At 41.0% G+C, this 21933-nt stretch overlaps 1 protein-coding gene across 1 annotated transcript; it reads right to left on the bottom strand.

The window, feature by feature from the left end:
- Positions 1-827: 827 nt before the first annotated feature.
- kank2 (KN motif and ankyrin repeat domains 2) lies at positions 828-21280 on the bottom strand. Its single transcript, XM_026164563.2, has 13 exons — positions 21119-21280; positions 15399-15484; positions 10139-10220; positions 8500-9864; positions 7872-8057; positions 7686-7794; positions 6924-7502; positions 6754-6841; positions 5990-6209; positions 5607-5749; positions 4297-4497; positions 4113-4211; positions 828-2225 (listed from the first exon to the last, which is right to left on the bottom strand). Exons 3-13 carry the CDS (start codon positions 10173-10175, stop codon positions 2169-2171), a joined length of 3084 nt encoding a protein of 1027 aa, XP_026020348.2. The 5' UTR covers positions 10176-10220; positions 15399-15484; positions 21119-21280; the 3' UTR covers positions 828-2168.
- Positions 21281-21933: the final 653 nt, after the last annotated feature.

Genomic DNA, 21933 nt, shown 5'->3' on the forward strand with positions numbered 1-21933 from the left:
AAAGGACGTTGCCTAATAATTATGCACACCTGATATAGGGTGTTGATGTCATTAGACCACACCCCTTCTCATTACAGAGATGCACATCACCTAATATGCTTAATTGGTAGTAGGCTTTCGAGCCTATACAGCTTGGAGTAAGACAACATGCATGAAGAGGATGATGTGGACAAAATACTCATTTGCCTAATAATTCTGCACTCCCTGTATACCTTAAAGCAAAAATAAGAGCCTGTTTTGAGATCCCTTTACTCAATCCCTTGAATATGCACGGGCACAATGTAACATCAAAGTTTGGATGATTCAGATCTTGAATTTTGGGGCCCTTTAAAGGCCCAAAATTTAAATATAGAATCTGCAGCTCATTAGCCCATATTGAGCTATACTGTCACAGAGAATGTTTAGCATTACTGTACACATTACTGTACGTGTTTTCTCTGCCCAAGTCAGAATGAACTGTTGAGTATACTGCCATATTATTAATGTTATGTACACTTGATGTTGGACTATACCAAGAAGAATACCAAGATACTAAAAATACATCCCAGTACTGAATGCAAATTATCATATTTTTAGACTATCAGAAAGTCTTTCTTTATATAGCTTTTTTTTCAGAGCACTCATAACTTCATCAAAACCACGTAGGATTTTCAGAGCTGAAAAACACAATTAAACTGTATTTTTTAAAAAAGGCCAAGAAAACAAAAGAGACCAGCCCCAGTTGTTTGCGTTAGGACTCCCTCTAGTGGAACCTGTGGGGTTCTATATGCAAACTGTTTTTACCTTGTTTTTACATGACTGAGTGGAACTTACAAGACAACAAAACATGTGGTCCACATTTATTTATTATTTTCCAAAATGCACAAATTAGAAGAAGAGACACACAATCTAGCATTTTCATAAAACCATCATAAAACATTAACTACAGAGCTGTGTGATTACATAACGCAGGCGTGAGCTTAAAAACTCCAAATGTATAAAAGATAGATACTTAAAAAAATTGAAATTTATAAAAAATTTGCTTAAAAGTGAATATGAAAATTGGTAAAACATCTTTAAAAAGTAATAGAAATTTTGACATCAATAGCCTATGCACTTTAGTTCAAGGAGTTCGATTTCAGGCATAATTATTACCAGTTTACACTGACATATATTATTTTAATATTCCTATCTTACATGGCACGCCCTTTTAAGACCAAAATCACTTACTTTCTGGTTCCCTGACAAATCTCACTGGCTTCACCAGCGCTCTCTCAACAAAGTCTTGTTAAATTTTATGAGCACACATCACAAACACAGATACCCTCTAATCAACCATCCGAAAAACCTTCACATATAAAAATACAAAGACCATAGTACCGCAGCCATCAGAGAACAATGGTAACCTCTCTCCTCTTTAACACCACCTGTGTTAACATTATTACCACAATAAGCAGCTTTAAAAAGAGGTGATGTGAAACAGACATCTTTGGGTTTGATTTGGGGAATGTGATAAACACATAAAACTGGTTAAAAAGGTGTAAAGTTAACCAACACCTGGGAAATAAAACCACGAGGTCCTGAATTAAGTCAGAATGATTAAAAAAAATCAATATCAAAAATACTCTCAAGTAAATAAATCTTGTGTATAAATATCAACAGACTATTGGAGTGTTATATTTTGTAGCACCAATGAGCTAGTTGATGCAAGGACACTTACCCATGAGAGGGGTGGCTTCAGTTATTCCAAATGACTGTGATGGTCACACAAAACGATGCTACTGTGAAACACCTATGGTACAATGAAAACACACTGCTCTATGAGCCAACTTATATAAAACTGATATGGAATTACAGAACGAGTGCATAAATATTGAACGTATAGTGAAATGCGGTGAACAGTTTGGATTTGTAAAAACAGTGCTGACAACTGGATTGTTGCAAAACTAGAACGAAATCCATTCAATGTTCAGTTTCACACTTTTCCAACCACCACTGGGATTAAAGTAAGACCACTGTGTACGATAAGCAATGAGTAACAATGGTGCGAGCTCTCACGTAATTATCTGCACATAATTAAATTATTCAGGGTGAAAACAAACACACAAACAAACTTGATGTTTCCTTTAAGTACATAGATGAATAAACATCTGTGGATTGGCTGTGTAGCTGAGCAGTAGGCGTGTGGTTTACTTTAGTTCACCAGCAGGAGGAGAGGAGCCCAAGAGCGGAGACTTGGGGGAAACCTGGACAAGTAAAAAAAAAAAGTAACCAAATTATAGTTTAGAATTTTTTATCAAATTCATCATGGTTAATCCATCCATCCATCAGGGTACCCAAGGTAAGCCAGCAGAAAGATGTAGTCTCCCCAGTGTGTCCTAGGTTTGCCCCGGGGCTTTTCCCCATGCCCCAAATACTTTGGAAGGAGTAGCAACTCTACTCTGAGCCCCTCCTGGATGACCAAGCTCATTTTACCTCTAAGAGATAACCCACCACCCTTCATAGGAAACTCATTTCTACTGCTTGCATCTATGTTCTCCTTTTTTCAGTCACTTCCCACAGCTCAAATTGTTTCACCAGATCAGTGCACATTGTTGCCACTACAGCAATAACCCATCACTCTCTCTGAACCCATGAACCTAACACTGGGAAGAAATGAACATTTTGTGAAGTTAAAATAACAGCTACTGCCAATCCAAGAAAAATCTCAGGTTTAGATCCTTTTACTGTTTAAGTGCATCATATTTCCCCTGTATTTTCTCTTCCAGGAGTGGTTTCTGTTCATGTAAAGCACCTCTTGATCACTACATTTACATGCAAATTAATATTACATTACCATTTTAAATACAAAATATATTATATTTGAGTATGTGTCGTTGAAACCACACATCCTGTTTGTATATTAAGAATTAATCCCACTGAAGCATGTTCTTGTTAAGATATGGAATTACTCATATGTTAGGGGCATTCTTTAGACACTGTACTGTCTCCTGGGCCTTCTGTTCACTAGGTGACTCTGCTTTGTTTTGATCATGCTGTGCTTTGTCCTGAAAGAGCTGACTGAGAGTAATTACCTGGATGAGCAACACAGGGCCAGGTGTGCTCAGGCTATGACTAACTGGTTGAGCTACAGCTTGGTCCTTGGGTTCCCTTCTTTTGCTTTCAACATACATTACCAGTCATCCAAACATACACATTTACATTACATGTAATCACACATTCCTGATAGTTAATTACAGTTTTCCAAAAATTCCCTTTGTTAGTGCTTGTTGTAGTTTATTAGCCAGGTTGTGAAATAAAATGCATAAAGCACATCTGGAATTTGTCCATCACTTGGGGGTTTATATACTAGTTTATGACACACCTTGCCTGTTTACGGTCAACTTTGTGTTATATACAAACTAATAGCCAGCTGAGAGGCTGGGATAGTGATTCATACCTGAAAGACGAGTGCAGATGGTTGGTAGGATAGAGAAACATGAGCAGACTCATGTCTGCATGTTTCAGCAATGTGCTGTCACTTATGGAAACTTAAAAAAATAAACTTAAAAGAATGAGTGAAGTTTAGGTTTTGTTGGGGAGCAGGTAGAAGTCAAATTATATGACAAAGTTATGCATCTCTCGTTCTGTTTAGCCAAAGAGCTGCACAAACATACACCATAAAGCCCACATTAGGTGAGAATGTGTACTTATTCTAAGGCAGTGACTTGTTTGACAGCTGCAAGCTTGTGGGTAATTGGTTTCTGGCTTAAACAGATTTGCTTGTTTGCTATTTTTGCTCAACCCAAAGCCAACTTTAATTTCTGTAGGTATGCAGTAAACCATATGCAACTCTTGCATATCAACACGTGTTTGAAAACACGCAAACATTGCAACACTGCCCAGATGTGGGAAGGAGGCTTATTTTAAAGAAACTGGTTGGAGGAATAATTGACAGAGGTTGTATTTTGCATGGCTCAATATGTGACAAAATCCAGTTTGGATGGGTTGCATGCAAACAAGAATATTACATAATTATCCGTGTGCTATTAGCCATAGAAAGTGGCAATCACTTCCATGACACATTTCTTGGATTGTTGAATGTTGGTGTGAAAGGGCTACTTTGTGTCTTAGCAGCATATTTAGATACTCACAGGGGATGGAGGCTTTGCAAAGTTGAGGTGAGCATACAGAAGCACAGCGATGTCATTCTGACTGGCTTCAAGGGCAATGGACAGAGCAGTGCTGCCATCCTGTTTAATACAATGAGAAAATGTTGGTGAGACGCTGGTTTTGGGAAGGAGTTCGCATAACCACAGACCGAACTGGAATTCTTACATTATCGGTGAGAGTGGCATCACATCCTGGCACTGATAGCAGCTGACGCACAATGTCCACATGACCATGTTCACAGGCACACATGAGTGCAGTGGAGCCGTCGTCATCGCGGATGTTAACTTGTGCCCCGCAGGACAGCAGCGCTCGCACCATGTCCCCTCTACCATGACTGACTGCCAGCATCAGCGCTGTCTGTCCAGCCTACAAAACACACATTGGTTAAAATTACTGTTACCCTAATTTTTTAACCAAACTGTGGACACATTGAGACTGCATTTGTGTACATGGTGCAGCAGATACATTTTGAGCAGAATTCTTAAAATCACTTGTAAGAAGACGGTCTAGTTTCTAGAGCAATTGCAATGTGATTGCTAACAGGAATCAAACCAGATGAGCGAATGAGACTGGCTGTTTTTTCTACATTGGCTTCATAGAAATTCACAACCTTTATGCCCTGTTGTCATATCCCACATTGCTCCAAACTTAATTAGTTAGAGCGGCTTTTACTGAATGACTGTAAGGAAAGCAACAAAGACTATAATCACTGGTCTCATGCATGTCACTGGCTTTTGCTACCTGCACTATGCCCAAGGTGGTAAATTGTATATCCACACAAAATCACAAGGTATTCAGATTTTTCTGGAATATTTGCCAAAATGTCACAAAAAAAGTTTCAGACAAATAAAGACTGAAAATTCTAAATAACTGGGTAAAACTGGTGCATGAAATATTTTCCAGAAATTTGTCAGTTTTATAAAAAATGTCCCTGTTAATGGATGTATTCCTCTGAAAGCCAAATGATAATCAGATGCTTACAGTGTTAAAGGTGGAATAAACAAAAAAATACATGGAAGTAAAAAAAAAAAGAAGTAGAAATATCAGCTCATTGTCTTGAGAAATTGGATTAAAATAAAATATGTCCTTCACATGCTAAATGCCTCCCAGGGTTAGTATCGTGCACCACATTTTCCTTGACAAAGAAATATTTCAATAAAACGCACATTTAGTTTGTTGGGATCTGGTTACCACTTCTTGTTTGGGTAACAACCAGTGGGAGGCTATGAAAGTTTTACAGTTTTGTACTTTTCTAACTGTCCACACAGTGTCGCTGTTGTGACAACTTTTGTGAAGCACTTGGCCATGGGTCAGCTGTCTACAAAGTTTTTACTCTTGTACTTTTTGTAATGATTACAGTTTTTGAAACATAAGACATTTTATGCAGTCCTAGTCCTGCACTAATGCATGACAATGGGGGATTTTTGTGTGTGTGTGGAGACGCAGTAAAAACTAATGAGCAGTAGAGGGCGCACCTGGCTGGCCTTGGCATTGACATCCCCTGTGCGCAGCAGCTGCAGGACAGTTTGAAGGTCACTGTCGGAGTGGAAGGCAGCCAGAGCCGTCAGCATGATGGCTGTGTAGCCCGCCTTGTTCTGCTTGTCAGCGTTACACAAGCCTGTCAGGTAAAGAGGCCAATCAATTTGACAGGTGATATAACAGCAGCACAACAAAGTAAAAGGGATCGTTACCATTAATAATTTAATATGACTTATTTCTTAAATTGTAGAGATTATCATAATAAAAAATAACCATAAGACTTTACATTGACTCTTCAGTCTTATGAGATTTTACTTCGCTTAATATCAAAATTTTCTCCAGCGCCTCTGTTGTTTTCTCATAAAAGCACAGAACTCACCAGTGTCCAGCAGAAGTTTCACCACGGGGAAGTTGGAGTGGGAGACAGTGTAGTGAAGGGCTGTATTCCCGTTGCCGTCAGCCATATTTATGACAAACTCCAGCAGCTGAGGGGAGATTGAGGCGAAAGTGTCCATGTAGGCCTTGACAACAGCTGTGTCGGCCGTTTTGTGGCAGGACACACGTAGCCACTCTTGCAGCACTGTGGTGTAAGCTGCCCTCTGAGATCAGACACAATGAGGACTGTTAAGGCAAATAAACATTTGACAGATGGCTGGAGAAATGCAAGAGCAACGACGACATCAAAAATGTGAAACCAAACCTCAGGAGAAGCCTTGAGTTAATGTGTTGTTTGATCTTTCATTACTTGCAAAAATTATGAAACCAAAGTTAAGAATTTTCTTATTTTAACTTAGTCTTATTCCAGACATGGGGTGCAACAATCCAGTGTAGTCTTAGTGCCGTTCCCAAGCCAGGATAAATGGGAAGGGCATCCGGCATAAACTCTTTCCTGAATCAAACATGCAGATAATCAAATATCTTAAGCTATGCTTTAGTAAATATTTAGAGTTGGCAAACTAAAGTAAAATATATTCTAAATTAAATTATTGAGTGTGCACAGTTTGTGGGTAGCTGTGCCTCCTTGTTTGAGGTTGGTCTATGTCATTTATTTTAAAAGTGAACCTTCTGAATTTCCTAGAAAGAAGTAACGACAGAAGAAATGTGAAGAAATGTGGAGAAATGTGAATTAGACTCAACACGTACTGCTCCTTGTTGGCTGAAGGCATTAGGTTCCCCCAGGGCTTTCTGCAGGGCATGCAGAGCTAACATCAGGCTGTCAGTCAGCTCCAGTCTGTGGCAGATAAGGAGACAACATCACTCTCAGATGTTCATAGATCCTTTAATCCTCACAGACAGACTCTGTGTACACTTACCTGACTTGTTTTGAAGGCGCTGTCGCAGTCTCATTTGAAATACGTTCATCTGCTGGTTTGCACTCTGACTGGACGCCGTACCGCTGCTGGGCGTTATCACTGATTTTAGTGAGGCCAGGTGATGAAGAACAGGTAAGTGAAGCCTTCTGCTCAGGAGTGGATTCAGTGCTAACTGGTGTGGAGGTGACCTGTTTGTGCTTTTCTGATGATTGTTTGACAGTCTCAGAATCATTTGATGAACATGGAGGAGGTATGGCGTGGTCTGATGCTGGTGGCTGTGAGGCACATTTTTGCACCACAGTGTCTGTCGCTGGTGACTGAGGTGCTTTGTTTGATGGCATTGTGTCTACAGCTGCAGACTGGCTGGGACTTGAGTCTGGAATGGCAGCTGGTAGTTTGACAGCATTTTGCTGAGGTACACTGGTGCTTTCTTCTTGCTTGGAATCCTTGTTGTGTATTGTCTGCTGGTGCTGGACTGTAGACTCTGGAAGTTTTTCTCTGGCTTCATGATATTCACTAGAGTCACTCCCCTCATCTGAGCTCTCACTGCTGCTATCTTCTGAGGATGTGGACTCGTAGCTGTAAGACACGAACAATTTTCACTCTGCTCAAACAGCTCAGAGTCTTTGCAGGTGACACAGGGAGTACATTTCTGCTTCTTCTTTTACCTTTTTACTTAACCTTATGCTGACAACATTCCCTTGACACGGTACTCAGTGGATGAAAATAGCCGACTGCTGCTATGCAATAACTAACACTTACCCTCCATTGACTCCAATAAACTGTAGGTTTTTCTTCGTAGAGGGCGAGCCTGGTTCACCTTCTGCTTTCCGCTTCATAATTGATCTCAGAGACAATTGGGGAGATGAAGCTAGAAAAGATACCAGCAATTATTCATACAGTGGGAGCATGATGTGGTCAGAAGACACTAGTTTAAAAATCACATACCTGTCTTAGGTAAGCCTTCTTGTGATTGGATAGAATCATTTGCTTCTTCCTTATTATGCACAATCTGATCATCAGATGCAACAGCAATGGCAGGATTAGCTACAGGTACTGAGGTGGACAACCTGCTCTTCAAGACATCGCGTACCTGCTTAGAGCTGACTGCAATCGGCAACTCAACTGGAGCATCTGAGGGAGAGAGACAGACAACATTTCAAAGCTAACTAATCAGTCTTTTTGTGCAGTAATGCAATAAATAATTGTTATTGCAAAGATACAGTCTGATGCAGTACAATCCAGCAGTAATGCAGCATTCCAAACCCCTCCAGTTAAAATTTAAATATATTAAATATAGAAGTATTTGCGACTTTTCAGCTTTCAGTAAAAACATATATTTGAGGGTGACAGACTCAGTTTCTCAGACAATGATTAAGTCTAGCCTTAGACCAACCCCCGCCCGACACACACACACTTTTTTTTAAGAACAGATCCTTGGTGATTTTTTTCCTTTCAGTTTAGGACTAAGCATAATTCATATCTGGGAAACCTTTTGCACAGGTTTCACAAAATGCTCTTGCATTGGACTGCATCAGACTCTCCAGTTTAAGCTCATAAAGTCTCAGTAACAGACCTTCAATTCGCCCTCTCTGGTGGTCTTCCACGCCTCCAGCAGCTGGCTGAATGGGGGGGGAGCTGCAGGTCTCTGCTCGGAGCAGTGTTCCCACCTCTACCACAGTAGGCTGCTCCAGTGTGTACACCTGAATTCCTACAGTTCTCTGGTCCCTCTGGTGTCGTTGCTGTGTGAAGCTGACTAGTGTATGCAGGCTGCAGCCTTGAGGCTCCTGCCAGCCCAGGCTCGTTGCTATGACTGGATGCTCTGCCTGAGGGCCCTTCTGGACTCCTGCCACCTGCTGCTGTGCAGCCTGTAGTTCCTGCATTGTCCTCTGTAGTTGACCCTCAAGCTGACCCACTTGATTTTTGAGGACTTCTGTCTCAGGCAGCAGTCCCAGATCCTTCTCTTGAACCCAGACCCCCACATGACGACTTCCTCTTGAGTCCTCTGGTCCCACGCCAATGGTGCGCACTTCCCGCTTTGCATCTGGTCGCACTCCACTCACAATCACTGTGTCCTCAATCTCACACCCTGAGTCTTGCTTGGACCCATCAGGTGTGGTGGGGGACAGTGACCCTGCTGGCTTATTGTTGTTGCTCCCCTTTCCAGTGCTCATGTCTTCTTCAGGGATGTCAATATAGAGCTCCCCTCTGGGACGACCTCGGTTGAACCCCAGAGTGTGGCCCAGGAACTTCTGGCTCTTCAGCTGGACACTGAGCTGCCGTTTCTCCTCCTGCAGCACTGAGATTTTAACTTGGAGCACAGGGATTGTTTTCACCTGTTCTTCTAGCTCCCTTATCTTTCTCAGGGCTGCAGCCATCTGCTCCCTGACATGTTGCAAGTGAGCTGGGGTTGGAGTTACTGGGGTGGACAGGCCAGAGCTCATGGGAGTGAAAGATCCACCTCCACCCTGTGACCGGTTGAAGCTGTGTGCGCTGCTGATGGAGGTGTTAGAGCCAACTACACTGCTGTGCATGCTGCCAAGATTGGAGAATCTCCGTCCCTCTTTCTCTTCTTCCAGCTTCCTGCGAGCATCCAACAGAGTCTTCTCCACCCGGGCAGTGCTGAAGCTGGGCCTTTGTGATGTATGGTAGCCTGGGGCACAGTAGGAGTAAGAGGAATGCCGGCTGTCCATGCTGGCATTGGAGCAGAGAGACTCTGTGGAGGTCCACCAGGAGCCAGCGTAGCCATAGCCACGGGGCAAAGAGCCATAGCGTGGCCGGCGTTGGACAGGCACCTTCTTGATAGTGTTCCCCTTCTCTATGTCGTTAACATATTTGAGGAAGTCTAGGTCCAGACGGTAGCCATAGGGGGTCTCCACTGAGTAGGGTGCCTCCTGTTCTTTGGCGTGCAGGGAAGGGGGGGCAGGTGGGTTGAGTTTCCCTGCAGGGGAAGGAAATAAACTTTAAACAAACGGAAATCTGCATCTAATCTTGGGTTCAGACTTCAGAAAAAAGCATCAGCTACTCCACAGTTATAAATGTACTCAGAATTCATCACCAAATTAGGCACAAAGTGGATTGTTGGAGTTCATTATGACACAATCTTACAGTTAAAATACATGCCAGTTGTGTGATAGTTTAAATCCTAGCAAAAGCATTAACCTATCATCATTTTTATGTTGATCATTATAAGGAATTAAAAATAGAGGGCGCACCTGGGAAGCCGGGGTCCATATGCAGAACCTGTGCCATAATGCGCCTGTGGCTGCTTTTCAGACAGTCACACAAACACCTCACCTGTAGGGAGACAAAAGTGTTGAAATTAAACATACTGTACACTAAGCATTTCTATAAATAACAAAGGATTCAAGATTTCAAGAGCTTTACAACAATATACACAGTATACAGAGTACTGCAATGCTGTTTCACCCCAAGCCCCCCATGGTGCATCTATAAGTATATAAAAGATATATCTCCAAGAGATATAAAACTAGGAATTACAAATAAATAATATGCTAAATTTGGGTAAAATTAAGGGATAAAAAGGTACTAATTGCTAACTATACAATACTATAATAATAACTATTCAATACAAACTGTACCATAAACAAAGACAGAACAGAGACAATACGAAGTGGATTGTGCAGTAGGTGTTGAATACCAGGTTCAAGTTACGGTCAGGATATTGTAGACAAGACAGGACATGTGAGACATGTGCAAGATGCAAAATATGCAAATACAGTATAATTTAGATGTGTGTTCAGTAACTATGTGATTAAGTGTGCAAATAAGCATATTGCTCCCAGGTCCAGTTTGTAGTGGATTTGTGGAAGTTTTTGTTGTTTTGAGTCTTTTGGTGAGTATTTTAAGGTGTTTGTAAAAGTGGCTTTTCTTGCATTAATTATAAAGATGCAATCAATGCAGTAATACACAACTGTCTACATCCAACTAAAACCTAACAGAATCAGTATTCAAATATCTTAATATCTTAAGTTAACTGTAAAGTCTGCATGACATAGTGTGTCCAGAAATAATTACCGCTTTTGACTGCATTGCTCTCTCTGTATAATGGTCAGAAATAGCATTAGCCTTTCTACCCGCCTGCCTCCATTCCTTATTTTATCCTTCCATTTTTTTGAGCATATTGGGCCACTGTCAGTTGTATATTTGTTTCTGTTCATAGCATTCAGAGAAGAGAAGTTACAGGGGGAAAGTTTCCTGGCAGCTAATTCTAGGACAGAGATTTGCCAGTTACAGCCTTATTAGGAATCATCTGTGCGCACTTACTTCGCCTCTCACATTAGGATTTACAGACACTCTCTCTTCTTTCTCTCCTGCACTTCTTCCATCTCTGGCTTCTTCTCTATTTGTCCTTTCTTTATGCTCTTCTGCTCCCGTTTTACCCCTCTAAGCATCAGCTGATGATCAGAAGGTTTCAGCTAGTCCCTTTCTTTTCCTCTGCACACTTAGATGCTTTTTAATTCAGCCAAAACACACAGTGAATTGCTGAGAACTTGCATTTTACCAAAGGTAACATATGGATTTTGACTCTTTATAAACAAAAGACTAAGCCTTTCCCTCCACAGAGAGCAACACACTGCCAGCAAAAATGTAGAAACCCTAATGCCATGCCTCTGAGTTGGTGTGTGCTTGGAAAAGATTAACTTTCTAGGTCATCACTTTGTGGGAACTGTGGAAATCTTTAAGCCGTCCACAGCATTAGTCAGTTGAACATCTTTATATACTATGGCTTTGATAAGATAGGAACAGAAGTCTGCGCTGCAAACCACTTTGTTTTCAAGTGCAAACTATATTTGCCTCAGTCTAAAGCTGTTTTTTGTTTTTTCTCTTCCTCTCTCGCTCTCGCTCTCTCTCTCCATCTATCTTGTGACCCTAGCCCGTGCTTGCTCGTTTGTGAAAAGTAGGACACTTGGAAACACTGACTAAATTGACATGGTATTTTTGAAGTGCTTTAGTCCGTTTAATTTCTCGATGTGATTCTGCTTATCTGTACCCTTTCATCACCCTCTCATTCCAAGATTGCCACACACTATTGGGCCGTGAAATACAGACTGCATGCAAACCCAAACCCATTTTAAGATTGGCACCATGGTGGTAAGGAAGAATCACACTGGTTAATCTAATTTAAAATGAAGCCAACTATCCTTCAGCTTACACATGAGGACTTTATGCCCCAGATATAAAATTTTAACTTGCATATGAGAAAGTGGAGAAAAAAAGACAAATCTTGACTAATATTGCAGAGCCTTTAAAAAAGATGAAGAATTTGGCTGCCTGCCTTCAGCCTACAGTTTAAGTGTCTGTTTATCTCCATTGAAAGTGTCAGACTGATGGTGTACAGTGTCTGGTGTACAGTGCGGTCTGGGAATGACTACATATGTGAGAAAGTGAGAGTAGGACATAGAGGCGTGGTTGCAAAAAAACAGACTGTGTGAGAGAATATGCGTACAGGGTGGAGGGCAGCACTGACAGGGGACAGCCGATGAGATATAATTAGAGTATGTAGTTTTGCAACCTAACATGCCTGCCAAGCAGACTGGTTGATGTCGTCTACTCGACTTCCCTTCAAATTCCACTTTATTTTTATAATTTTGCTCTGAAGAAGCAAACAAGCATAGAGAGACAGAACAGAAAAAAATCAGGTTACTATGGGTAAATCATTAAAATGCACACAATCAATAGCTGACTACATGGTGATGGTTATTTGTACGATTAGTCCCAGAGGGAAAAAGAAAAAAAAAAAAAAGGAAGGGTCAACCCAGACACCTGCTGATGAACACCTAATAAAAAACGTAGATGAATATCCAATAGTCCATCAACTTTATCCAGTTCACGGATGAGGCCAGAGGGCCTGATCCATTCAGCATACATCTGACGTGCAAATATAAAAATCCTGTATGAGCAATGCCTAATTTCCAAAACTATAGGTACCATGGAAAAAAAAACTCCCAGACACAGGAGAGTAGTTTTCCCTGTGTAAAACTACCATTCATAAATAACAGCCAATTTAATGAGCAGAGATGATAAGTTTTTCCTTTCGGATATTTCTTTTATGATAGCAAGGAAGCACTCCCCTGTAAGTGGTTCTTGTCCAGACACTTCTTTGTTATTGCCTTTTTACTGGCACTAAGCAATACTTCATGGCTATATTTGCCTCAAATGTACAAGTCATTTGGTCGATTACCTAAATATATGATATCGAGAGTATAGTCAAGCTCAAAACCTATTATGAGTTTAATTTATGTTACTGTCTTTGCTCAGTAAGATTGTTTTGCTGGACAATTAGAAAACATGTGATAATGATCAGCCATTGTAATATCACATTGTATCCAGCAGTGTCCAGATTCCAGATCTGCCCCTTTGTTGATGTTTTCTTTTTGGGGTTATAAAAAAATGAATTATTAAATAAAGGTGCTGTCATTTTATTTTATTTATATAACCTATCTTCACCTGTTAGTGTTGTATTTGTTCCTTGATTTGACCTTGATGTATAAGGCGGAATTTTTTCCCAAGACACTGCATATATGAACAAATTCTGGGTAACATCAATAAAAAAATATTTATGATGACCTCATGTAAATTGCAGGTTTCACTAAGAAGTTGAAAACTTTTGAGATCTGTATTGGCTGAAATAACAGATATGATGTAATGCCTTTCCAGGTCCAGTCTCTAAACTTCAAGTCCGAATTATACTCGTTTAAAATCTTCACTATATTCCAAAAATCTTAAGAACAGTTATTCCTCTTACATTAATTAAACAATATATTTAACAATACTTCTGTCAGATCACTTAATTTATTTAGGTACTTGTTTATCTCACCTACCACAGATTGTAGGATGACACTCAACTGGCTTAATTCTTAACCTTTCCATTTTTGCACCATACCCACTGTTGCACCAGCAGAATGAATACTGTAACTGTGTTGCTCTACAATAGTCCTTCAACCATGGCAGGAACATTCCACCTTTTTCTTTTCCTAGCTGTAGTATTTTAAATTTTACTCTAGACTTATTACCCTGCCCTATCCTACAGGTATTCATTTCCATTTATTAATCTGTTTTATTAATATCTCTGCTGGTACGGACTGAAAAAGGAATAGCAGAAGAAATAAAATCAAATTTTCACAATTTCTACTTTATTATACAAATTAAGGTAGCACATCGTTCACGGTCTACTTTTATTTCTTTTAGCATAAAACAATAATTTAAATTTGATGTTGTTTAGATTCTCTTGTATAGTGATACCTAGGTATATATAATACTATTTTTTTCTGCTGAGTTTATAAAATTAGCGTTGATAAAATATAGCTTTATAAACACATATTTTGGGTCTAGTGTATGTTTAATTTGCATCACGAATAAAAACTTGTTTTATCCCTGTAAGTAAATTTGCTGTTATTCCAATGTGTTTTCTAATTACTTGAGCAAGAAGCTCTATAAATAATGCAAAGTGCAAAATGTAAAGTGGGGCTTAAGGGACACCCTTGACGGCATACTCGTTTCAAACTAATTACCCTGAACAAATTCCAAAATTCTGAAATCTTCTTATTTAAACTGATTATTTTCCACTATCAGGCTCCTACAACAACAGCAGTGTTTCATATGTGCTAATGTGTGTGCACGTATTCCACTGAGTGTGTGAGTATGGCTGGGGTGGAGTGGCTGACCTTCCTCTCCGTCTCTCTGGTTTAAACAGAGTTCCTTTGAGATGACATCTGAACAGAAACCAGCATTTGCCCTTCCCCAGCACAACTCTCCCCAGCCAGCCTCCATCTAGGACACATGGTTTGCCCCCATTACTCCCCCCTACCTCCTTCATAGAGCTGCATACCATGCTAGAGGAAGCTAGCATGGTCTGGTCTCTCCCCTCTATTCCCTGCTATTAAGATTAAGACAACCCCTGGGGGGGTAAGATGCAGGTCATCCAGCACAAATTACGCGTCTGTGGTATGTCCTGTAGGATGTCACGAGAGTAACTGCATAATGCTGTAGCTTAATTGACTACTCGTACTCACCACTGAAAAAGATTTTTTCCTCTATGTGCATGAAAGTTTCGGGTTTACTCCTTTCTATGCAGACCAAACTCCAGCATGGTATTAAAAGGGTTAAAACTCGGTTTGAGTTACAGTGTGGATAAACATTCCCTCAGAAGACTGAGACCACCGTGATGAGTAATTTTAAAATGCCAAGCTTCATTTCAAGGTCTGTTCTCCCTAGTTTATCAAACTCATTGCTTCCATTCATTGAGTCACCTTATTATTATTGCCATTACAAAGGATTAAACCTCAGTACTACTAAGTCAAAAATACCGCCGCTCTTTCCACCACCCAGAGACGATCTTTATGGAGTTTTCCATTGCACTGCTGACTCTCAGCCTTTGGTGATTGCGATTTTGCTCAAGCTTGGGAATGGTTTGTGAATTAGGAAAAGAGGGATTTATTTTCTACTTCATACCAGCTGCTTGCGCTGCGAGGATGGGATCTCTCCTCCCCAGGCCCCTTGCCTCTCCCTTCCTTTTCTTGCTCTCTTACAGTCAGCACCTGCGGGAAATAAGAATAGAGGAAATTTGAACTTTGGCTGCCACTGCCTTTGACTGTATCAGTTAGTAGTCCAGAAAAATGACAATAACTGGGATATATGCAGGAATAGTTTTCAGGGGACATCAGTAAAATCATGGAAAGGGTGTGCAGCTCTGCTGACACAGAGATAAACAGAGATTCATAACAGGTGGGCATGACGTGAGGGTAAACACAGGTTGCAAAGCAGGAAACAAACATTTCAAAACAGAACACACATCCAGTGTGTCAGTGTTTTTGACTCACACACCGGATGTGAACAACATACACCCATAAGATGCAAATCACACACTGATTGTTGCACAATATAAGTGAAGCCTGAGCCATGTGCAAGTTCTCCTCTCACAGCTTTCTAGAAATAATTTCCCCCACCCCATTCCAGTTCAAGGCTCTCTAATCAATTCAAGGCTGGGAGCGGGAGCCTCCCTGCCATGTGATTGGGCAATGTGTCAGTTTTCTAACTCTCCCAAATCCAGTGGCACTCACAAACACCCCCACCCTCTGGATTAGTGGGAACCTGTCTGTATCACCTAAGGCTAGACTGATTTCATGAGCCTTATGATGCATTTCCTTCAACACAGTCTTAACTGCTGTGTGAGTGTCAACCAGACATGCTGCATGACAGCGTCTGCTGCCGATTCTCCTACTTTGGCTCCAGCAGCACAGAGTCAGGCTGCTGTGAAAGTGCGGTCGACATTTTGTCTGGAGTTCTCAGAGCCTAAAAAACACCGACGAGTGACCTTTGCGTCATATCATAACAAGGCTTGCCGTTGTTCTGTCCATTGTTTCATTGTGTTGCCATGCCAATACCACTGAGGGTATTGGTGGGAGAGAAACATCTTTTAGACTAGAACTACAGCCAAATCACAAAGAGCCATTCATTCAGGCCCTAGTTCCACAGCTGGTTCTAATAGAAATCAAGGAGGGGCATCTCTGAGAAAAAGAGAGGGAGCGGTAGACAGAGTATGGACGAGTGTGTGGTAAGGAAATTTGCCTCAAAACAAACAAACAGTTGGTGAAGACCTGTTATGGACCCACACACTGACAGAAAGTGGAAACACAAGATGCAGGACTTGCACTGAGTGACTGATATCTAAATCTAAACAGGCTCCAAAGTTAACAAAACTAGATGTATGTGTTGATGACTGTGAATAATACCAAAGTAAAAACATATTATGAATACATTTCCACCTTAGTTATGGGACCTCATTTATCAAATCCAAAAGCTACTCGCAAACAATGAGATCAAAGACAGCGGCGCATGTCGGGCTGTTATAACTGTGCGTTTGGCGGAGATGGCAAATACCAAACATTACAGAGGAGACAAGCTGAACTCCCATGGACTCCCACAGAACACAGATGAAAACACACATACCCCCTAAACACACCAACACTGTCTGAAGCCTGATGACTCCCATAAATCAACAAACACAGTTGAAGATATTACTTTGATTTATTCAAGTAAGGGCAAAGATGATATGAAAGCCCAGTGATTTAGCTGCTTTTAATTCATCTGAAAAGTTTTAGCTCCCAAAGAAAAGCTCTCAGAACGGCAGTTTACGTGCTGCTGTCATCATACCAGGCTAATTGTCTGTTTCAAAACGGAGACCATATTTGAGGTCTGACAAAGAAAGGGTTACAGGAAAGGGAGCTTCATCTTTCTATTCCCCAAGGACGCAAAAACAACTCAGTCACTTCCTCCCAGCCCAGGAGAAAGAGTAACAAGGAGAAAGAGAGCATAAATGAAAAAAGGAGGGGTAGCAGCGGTAGGAGAGGGAGAAAGGAGTACAGTGAGAGAGGGAGGGTGGGACAGAAAAGAGGGGAAATTCGAGGAAAGACAGGCAAACTGTAAAAGGAGGGGGAAGAAAGTTTTAGATGGAAACTTCTGAAATGAGAAGAACATGCCTGTTCTCAGATTTGGACTCCACCAGAATGAATCACGCTGACACCAGAATGAGTGCTGCTACTAACGCAGGACAAACATCTACAGATCAGACAGAGGGGCCGCAGAGCGCTCCTCACAATGAGTAAATAACGATTCAAGAGGACCTCTCCTCATAATCCCACATGGCTCCACCTAGAAGATTACCATCATTTGTACATTCCTCTCCTAAAATAGAGAGAAAAAAGAGAGAATCCCTAAGACAAGTAGCACTTTGTTGCACTAAATAAAGCTTATTGTTGTTCAGAGTTGTTTTTTTTCAGGGTAACAGGCCACAGACCTCAAAAAAGATGTGCTGAAGGCTTTTAAATGTCACATAAAGATGCTGCTGTATCTACTGAGACTTCTTTGTCTTCCTCCTCATTCTGCAGCACAGATGGCTTCATTCAGCCAACTAGCCCTGGATGAATAATAAATCAGAAAGATTAAAACAAATGTTTCCCAAAGAGCTGAAGAATAATAAATGCAGAAGCAGCAATAGCCATTTTTCACCCAGCGTAATGTGGCTGAAGAGCATATGTCACCGCATGACAGAAAGGGCCTTCACCAAATGCGAGGTCAGATGATCTCATATCAGCATGCTCATACAGTGTGTACTCATGCTGCTGGTGGGACATGTGGTTTTTGACTAATGTAGCCATTAAATTCGGGACAGTGAAATCATAACCCAATGGGATGTCACCTCCAGGACTTCTTGCCCTTTAGGAAAAAGCCCTGTTTTTCACATTAAGGAGTGGTGATGAGAAGGAGCAGACGGCGTGGAGCTGGAGCAGTCTGGTGCTAGAGAGACTATGGCCAAAAGGAGAGGCCGGCCAGCTCACATTACTCCTGGAACAGGAGCAGAGTAAACACCCGCCTCTCCGCTATTGGTCATTGTGCTGACCTCCAACAGGAAACTGAGCAAGGGTGGGGCTGAGCGACAAGGAGCGGCACGGGGGGGAAAAAAGCCATTTGGGAGAAAATTCCTGAGCAGTTGTGGAGGTGGGGATTAAGACGGATGCTGAGCAGAGACGCAGAGAGTTGCTCTGTTTTAGAGAAACTGAGGTGGTCTGGAGAGGAGGAAACCCAGACAGCAGTGATTGAGAGATGGTGGAGAGCCAGTCACAGCAGTTTGAGGGTTAAAAGATCAGGTCAGCGTGTGTGAACAGATGGTACAACAGAACGCAGGAAGTCATATCAGTCCGGTTTCCATGCTAAGTTAAGCAGTTCCTTCTCGAGAATCTTATCAATTACTTCCTGATTTGGTGAAGTTGTTGATGCAACGGTTGTACAGACACAAATAAAACAAAACAGACAAGGGGAAAAATAATAATCCAATGCACTTTACACATGTTGCTTACTGGACAGCACAGTCCATCTGGCTTCTCTGGGTGATTAATAAAATAAAGGAGATCAGTCAGCTTATTCAGCAGGATAACAAATTACTGTCCCTATTAGAGAAAAAGCCAGCTTTTCACCATATGTTCACTACACTGCTCTCCCTAATCGACAGAGTTAAGTAGGAGTATTAACTCACTGTCTTGACCACAGCAGTCTCATGCTGGGCTGTATATTTATCCAACTCTAGTGCAAAACTTCCTGTTTAATATTCATGTTGTTATGGTGCATATTCACAGTGTGCTTTTTAGAAAGGAAGAATAACACACTAAAAACAAACTGCATGCATAAATGAATATGGTCCATTAATATTATTATAGAGCCCTGTGCCATAAACCATCATTATTTCACATGACTTTATGAACATGATATACTGTCTTAATATAACAGGTGATTAAAAATGCAGTAAAACTTCTCTGAAAGGCTCATCTGTGGTTAAAAAAAAAATCCAAGAAAGTGATAAACAGTCTCACACAGGTTCAGGGTGTAATTTCATTAGCCTTGCTAAACAATTTAAACGCCCGGCGTGTGGCCCAGTGTGCAAATGGGTTTATGGGCCCTGCATTCCTCCACTGCACCCCCGGATCCAAACACTGTAATGAAACAATCACATTCCAGCTCAGAAAAAAAAGAATCTGCTTAAGGAGACTCCAGCTGCTGACAAACCTGGACACAGATCCATAAAATGCAGTCTGGGGGACTCCCTTAGAGTGGGTTTTCTCTTTTACTGCACTTATACTCAACATATCTCAAATTAACAAGCAAATATTTAGTTAGCAGTCCTCTTAGCTGAAACTAAACCACATTATTGTCTTAATAAATCCTACAATCACGAGGGCTCTGATTTTGCCTTAAACCACTGTAACAAAAGCTAATTTATCCCTAAGGTCTGTCCTTAATGCTCTTTAACTATATTATAATATATGGGTTCTATATGACGCACCAACACCTTTTCCATGTAATAACATGACAGATGGGACAGAGACCACGTGAGCACCATGCAGCTGCTGGTAGGTGATTTAATACAGCCAGCAACCCATTACACAACAGCAGGACAGTGGTGTATTGTATGATGTAGTGTAACAGGCTGATGACTGCACTCCCACATCCTGCCAAGTTCTGCTTGCCCACCATGAAAACAACATCTGACTGAGCTAGAAGTTTCTCAGTAAAATGACTGCATTCATAAACAAATAATATAGTAATGCAAAAATTAACAGGGAGATTCTAGTTTATTTGAGAAAGAACTCAGGTTAGAGATGTCTTTCAAGAAAGAAAAAGAAAAAGAAAGAGCAAAAGGTATATATTTGATCCACTTGCCCTGTTAATATATAACCCCCCTTCTTATCACTGACCACTGGCCAGCTACAGCTGGCGAGACCAGCAAATATTGAGGGCAAAAAGCAGCGCTGAAGAACATCTGGAAGTCATGAAAACTTGCAGCGTGCGTGGGACCCACCCTCTCCCATGAGCCCTTACAGTTTTTAAATGAGATTTTCGTTTTTAATTAAATTATAAACTGACTGGATTGTTGCAACATTTTCTGAATTAAGCACGAGATTAAAAAAAAGTTTCAAAGCCAAGTGCAAACACACCCAAAATGCCTTTCTTTCTTTTTTGTTTTTTTGCTATTTTGGAAATGATGTCGCGTTTAGTTGCATACTGCGAGATTTAAGAGCCTAAAAGTTGAGCTTTCCAGGCACCCCCCCCCCCACCCCCCGCCCTCCACAAGCCCACCAAGACAATAATAGAGCCCTATGTAATGAATTAAAGCCGCTGTATGGAAAATGCAAAGCTTATAAACAGAAATGTTAAGAAAGCTAGGGTTGTGAGGCCAGAGTTAGTGTGACAGACGCACTCTCAGTCCCCATATGATGTAAATTATTGATAAATATTGATAAATCTGGTTAATCCCGCGCGGTGAGCCTCCAGTGATGCTGTGAACAAAAAAGAGGACGCACCGGAGAACCAATCGCGAGAGTCAAACATTCCTGCAACCGCAGATAAATACTAATATGAAATTATAAAAGCTAATTAGTCAGAAACATTTAACAGAAATACACAACCAGCCATAAGCTACGCTGGGTGTTGGTTTTTGAGGATAAAGGACCCGTTACTTCAGAGAAGGAGCACCGGAGGGGAGAATGGGCAGGACCGACGCTTCACAAAAGAAGTCCCACTGAAAGCTCCTCGTCTGAAGCCATTTACAAAACACGCTGACAAAGACAGACCGAGCTGGTTTTCGCACAGAGGAAAGTCAACTTATTGTCTGCTCTTACCTGCCCTGCGCAAATCCTTTCTGTCGCCTCGGCCCAGGAGGAGCGCTCACTGACAGAGAGACAAAAACACCGCAGCCAAGATGCTCCGAGCCCCCTCCCGCTTCTCTTAAAGGGCACGCGGCCACGAGGCCAGGCGGTGGGCTCGCGCACTGCACGTCTCGCTGGAGTCTTCATACAGAGACATATATGAAGCTGTGCAATCGTTTGACCCTCCTTCAGTCTGAAAGTCATAGATTAAAAAAGGGGGGCAAGCTATTTTAGTGATGAGATCATTTATGATCACACTGGCCTACATTTATTTTTTTTTTTATTTTTTTACTGTAATGGAAAATTAAAGGGTTTCTTTTAAATGGGTCTGGTTGTTTATTTATTATGTACTGTACCGTTTATCTATGATAGACATATAAAAATGTATTTAATTTTATGTAAAAAAAAAAAAAAGCAAATAAAAAAACAAATTGTGGGGAAAAAACTTTATTTATAAAAATGTGTTTGTTACTTCTAACAATATAAATGTCATTCCTTCAAGAGCAGTTTATTAGAATCGGTTAAACGCCAAAATATCGATGACTGGAACTCATGTAAATAAACACAATGAAGTCAACGTGGTGATTCTCTTTTCAACGCCTTGTTACTTCTATACTCATTTTTAAAATATTAATCTAATCAAGCATCTGGCTTATATGTGTAATAAATAAATCTTTTGTAAAGGAAACAGTTAAAATCTTTGAATTGCTAAACTTTCAAAATAAGACGCCTTGTTATAAAATAATAAGCAACGAAGTACAGTAAAGTCAGCAACTATAATCTTAAAA

This window comes from Astatotilapia calliptera, chromosome 4 (genome assembly GCF_964374335.1).
Source record: "Astatotilapia calliptera chromosome 4, fAstCal68.1, whole genome shotgun sequence".
Classification (NCBI taxonomy): domain Eukaryota; kingdom Metazoa; phylum Chordata; class Actinopteri; order Cichliformes; family Cichlidae; genus Astatotilapia; species Astatotilapia calliptera.

Excerpts from the sequence above, each read along its gene's own strand:
- kank2 (XM_026164563.2), bottom strand. The coding sequence starts at position 10,175 with ATGGCACAGGTTCTGCATATGGACCCCGGCTTCCCAG. Across the intron at positions 4,498-5,606 it reads TCAATGCCAAGGCCAGCCAG|GCTGGACAGACAGCGCTGAT; the intron begins GTGCGCCCTCTA and ends TGTGTTTTGTAG. Across the intron at positions 2,226-4,112 it reads TTGCAAAGCCTCCATCCCCT|GTTTCCCCCAAGTCTCCGCT; the intron begins GTGAGTATCTAA and ends TTACTTGTCCAG.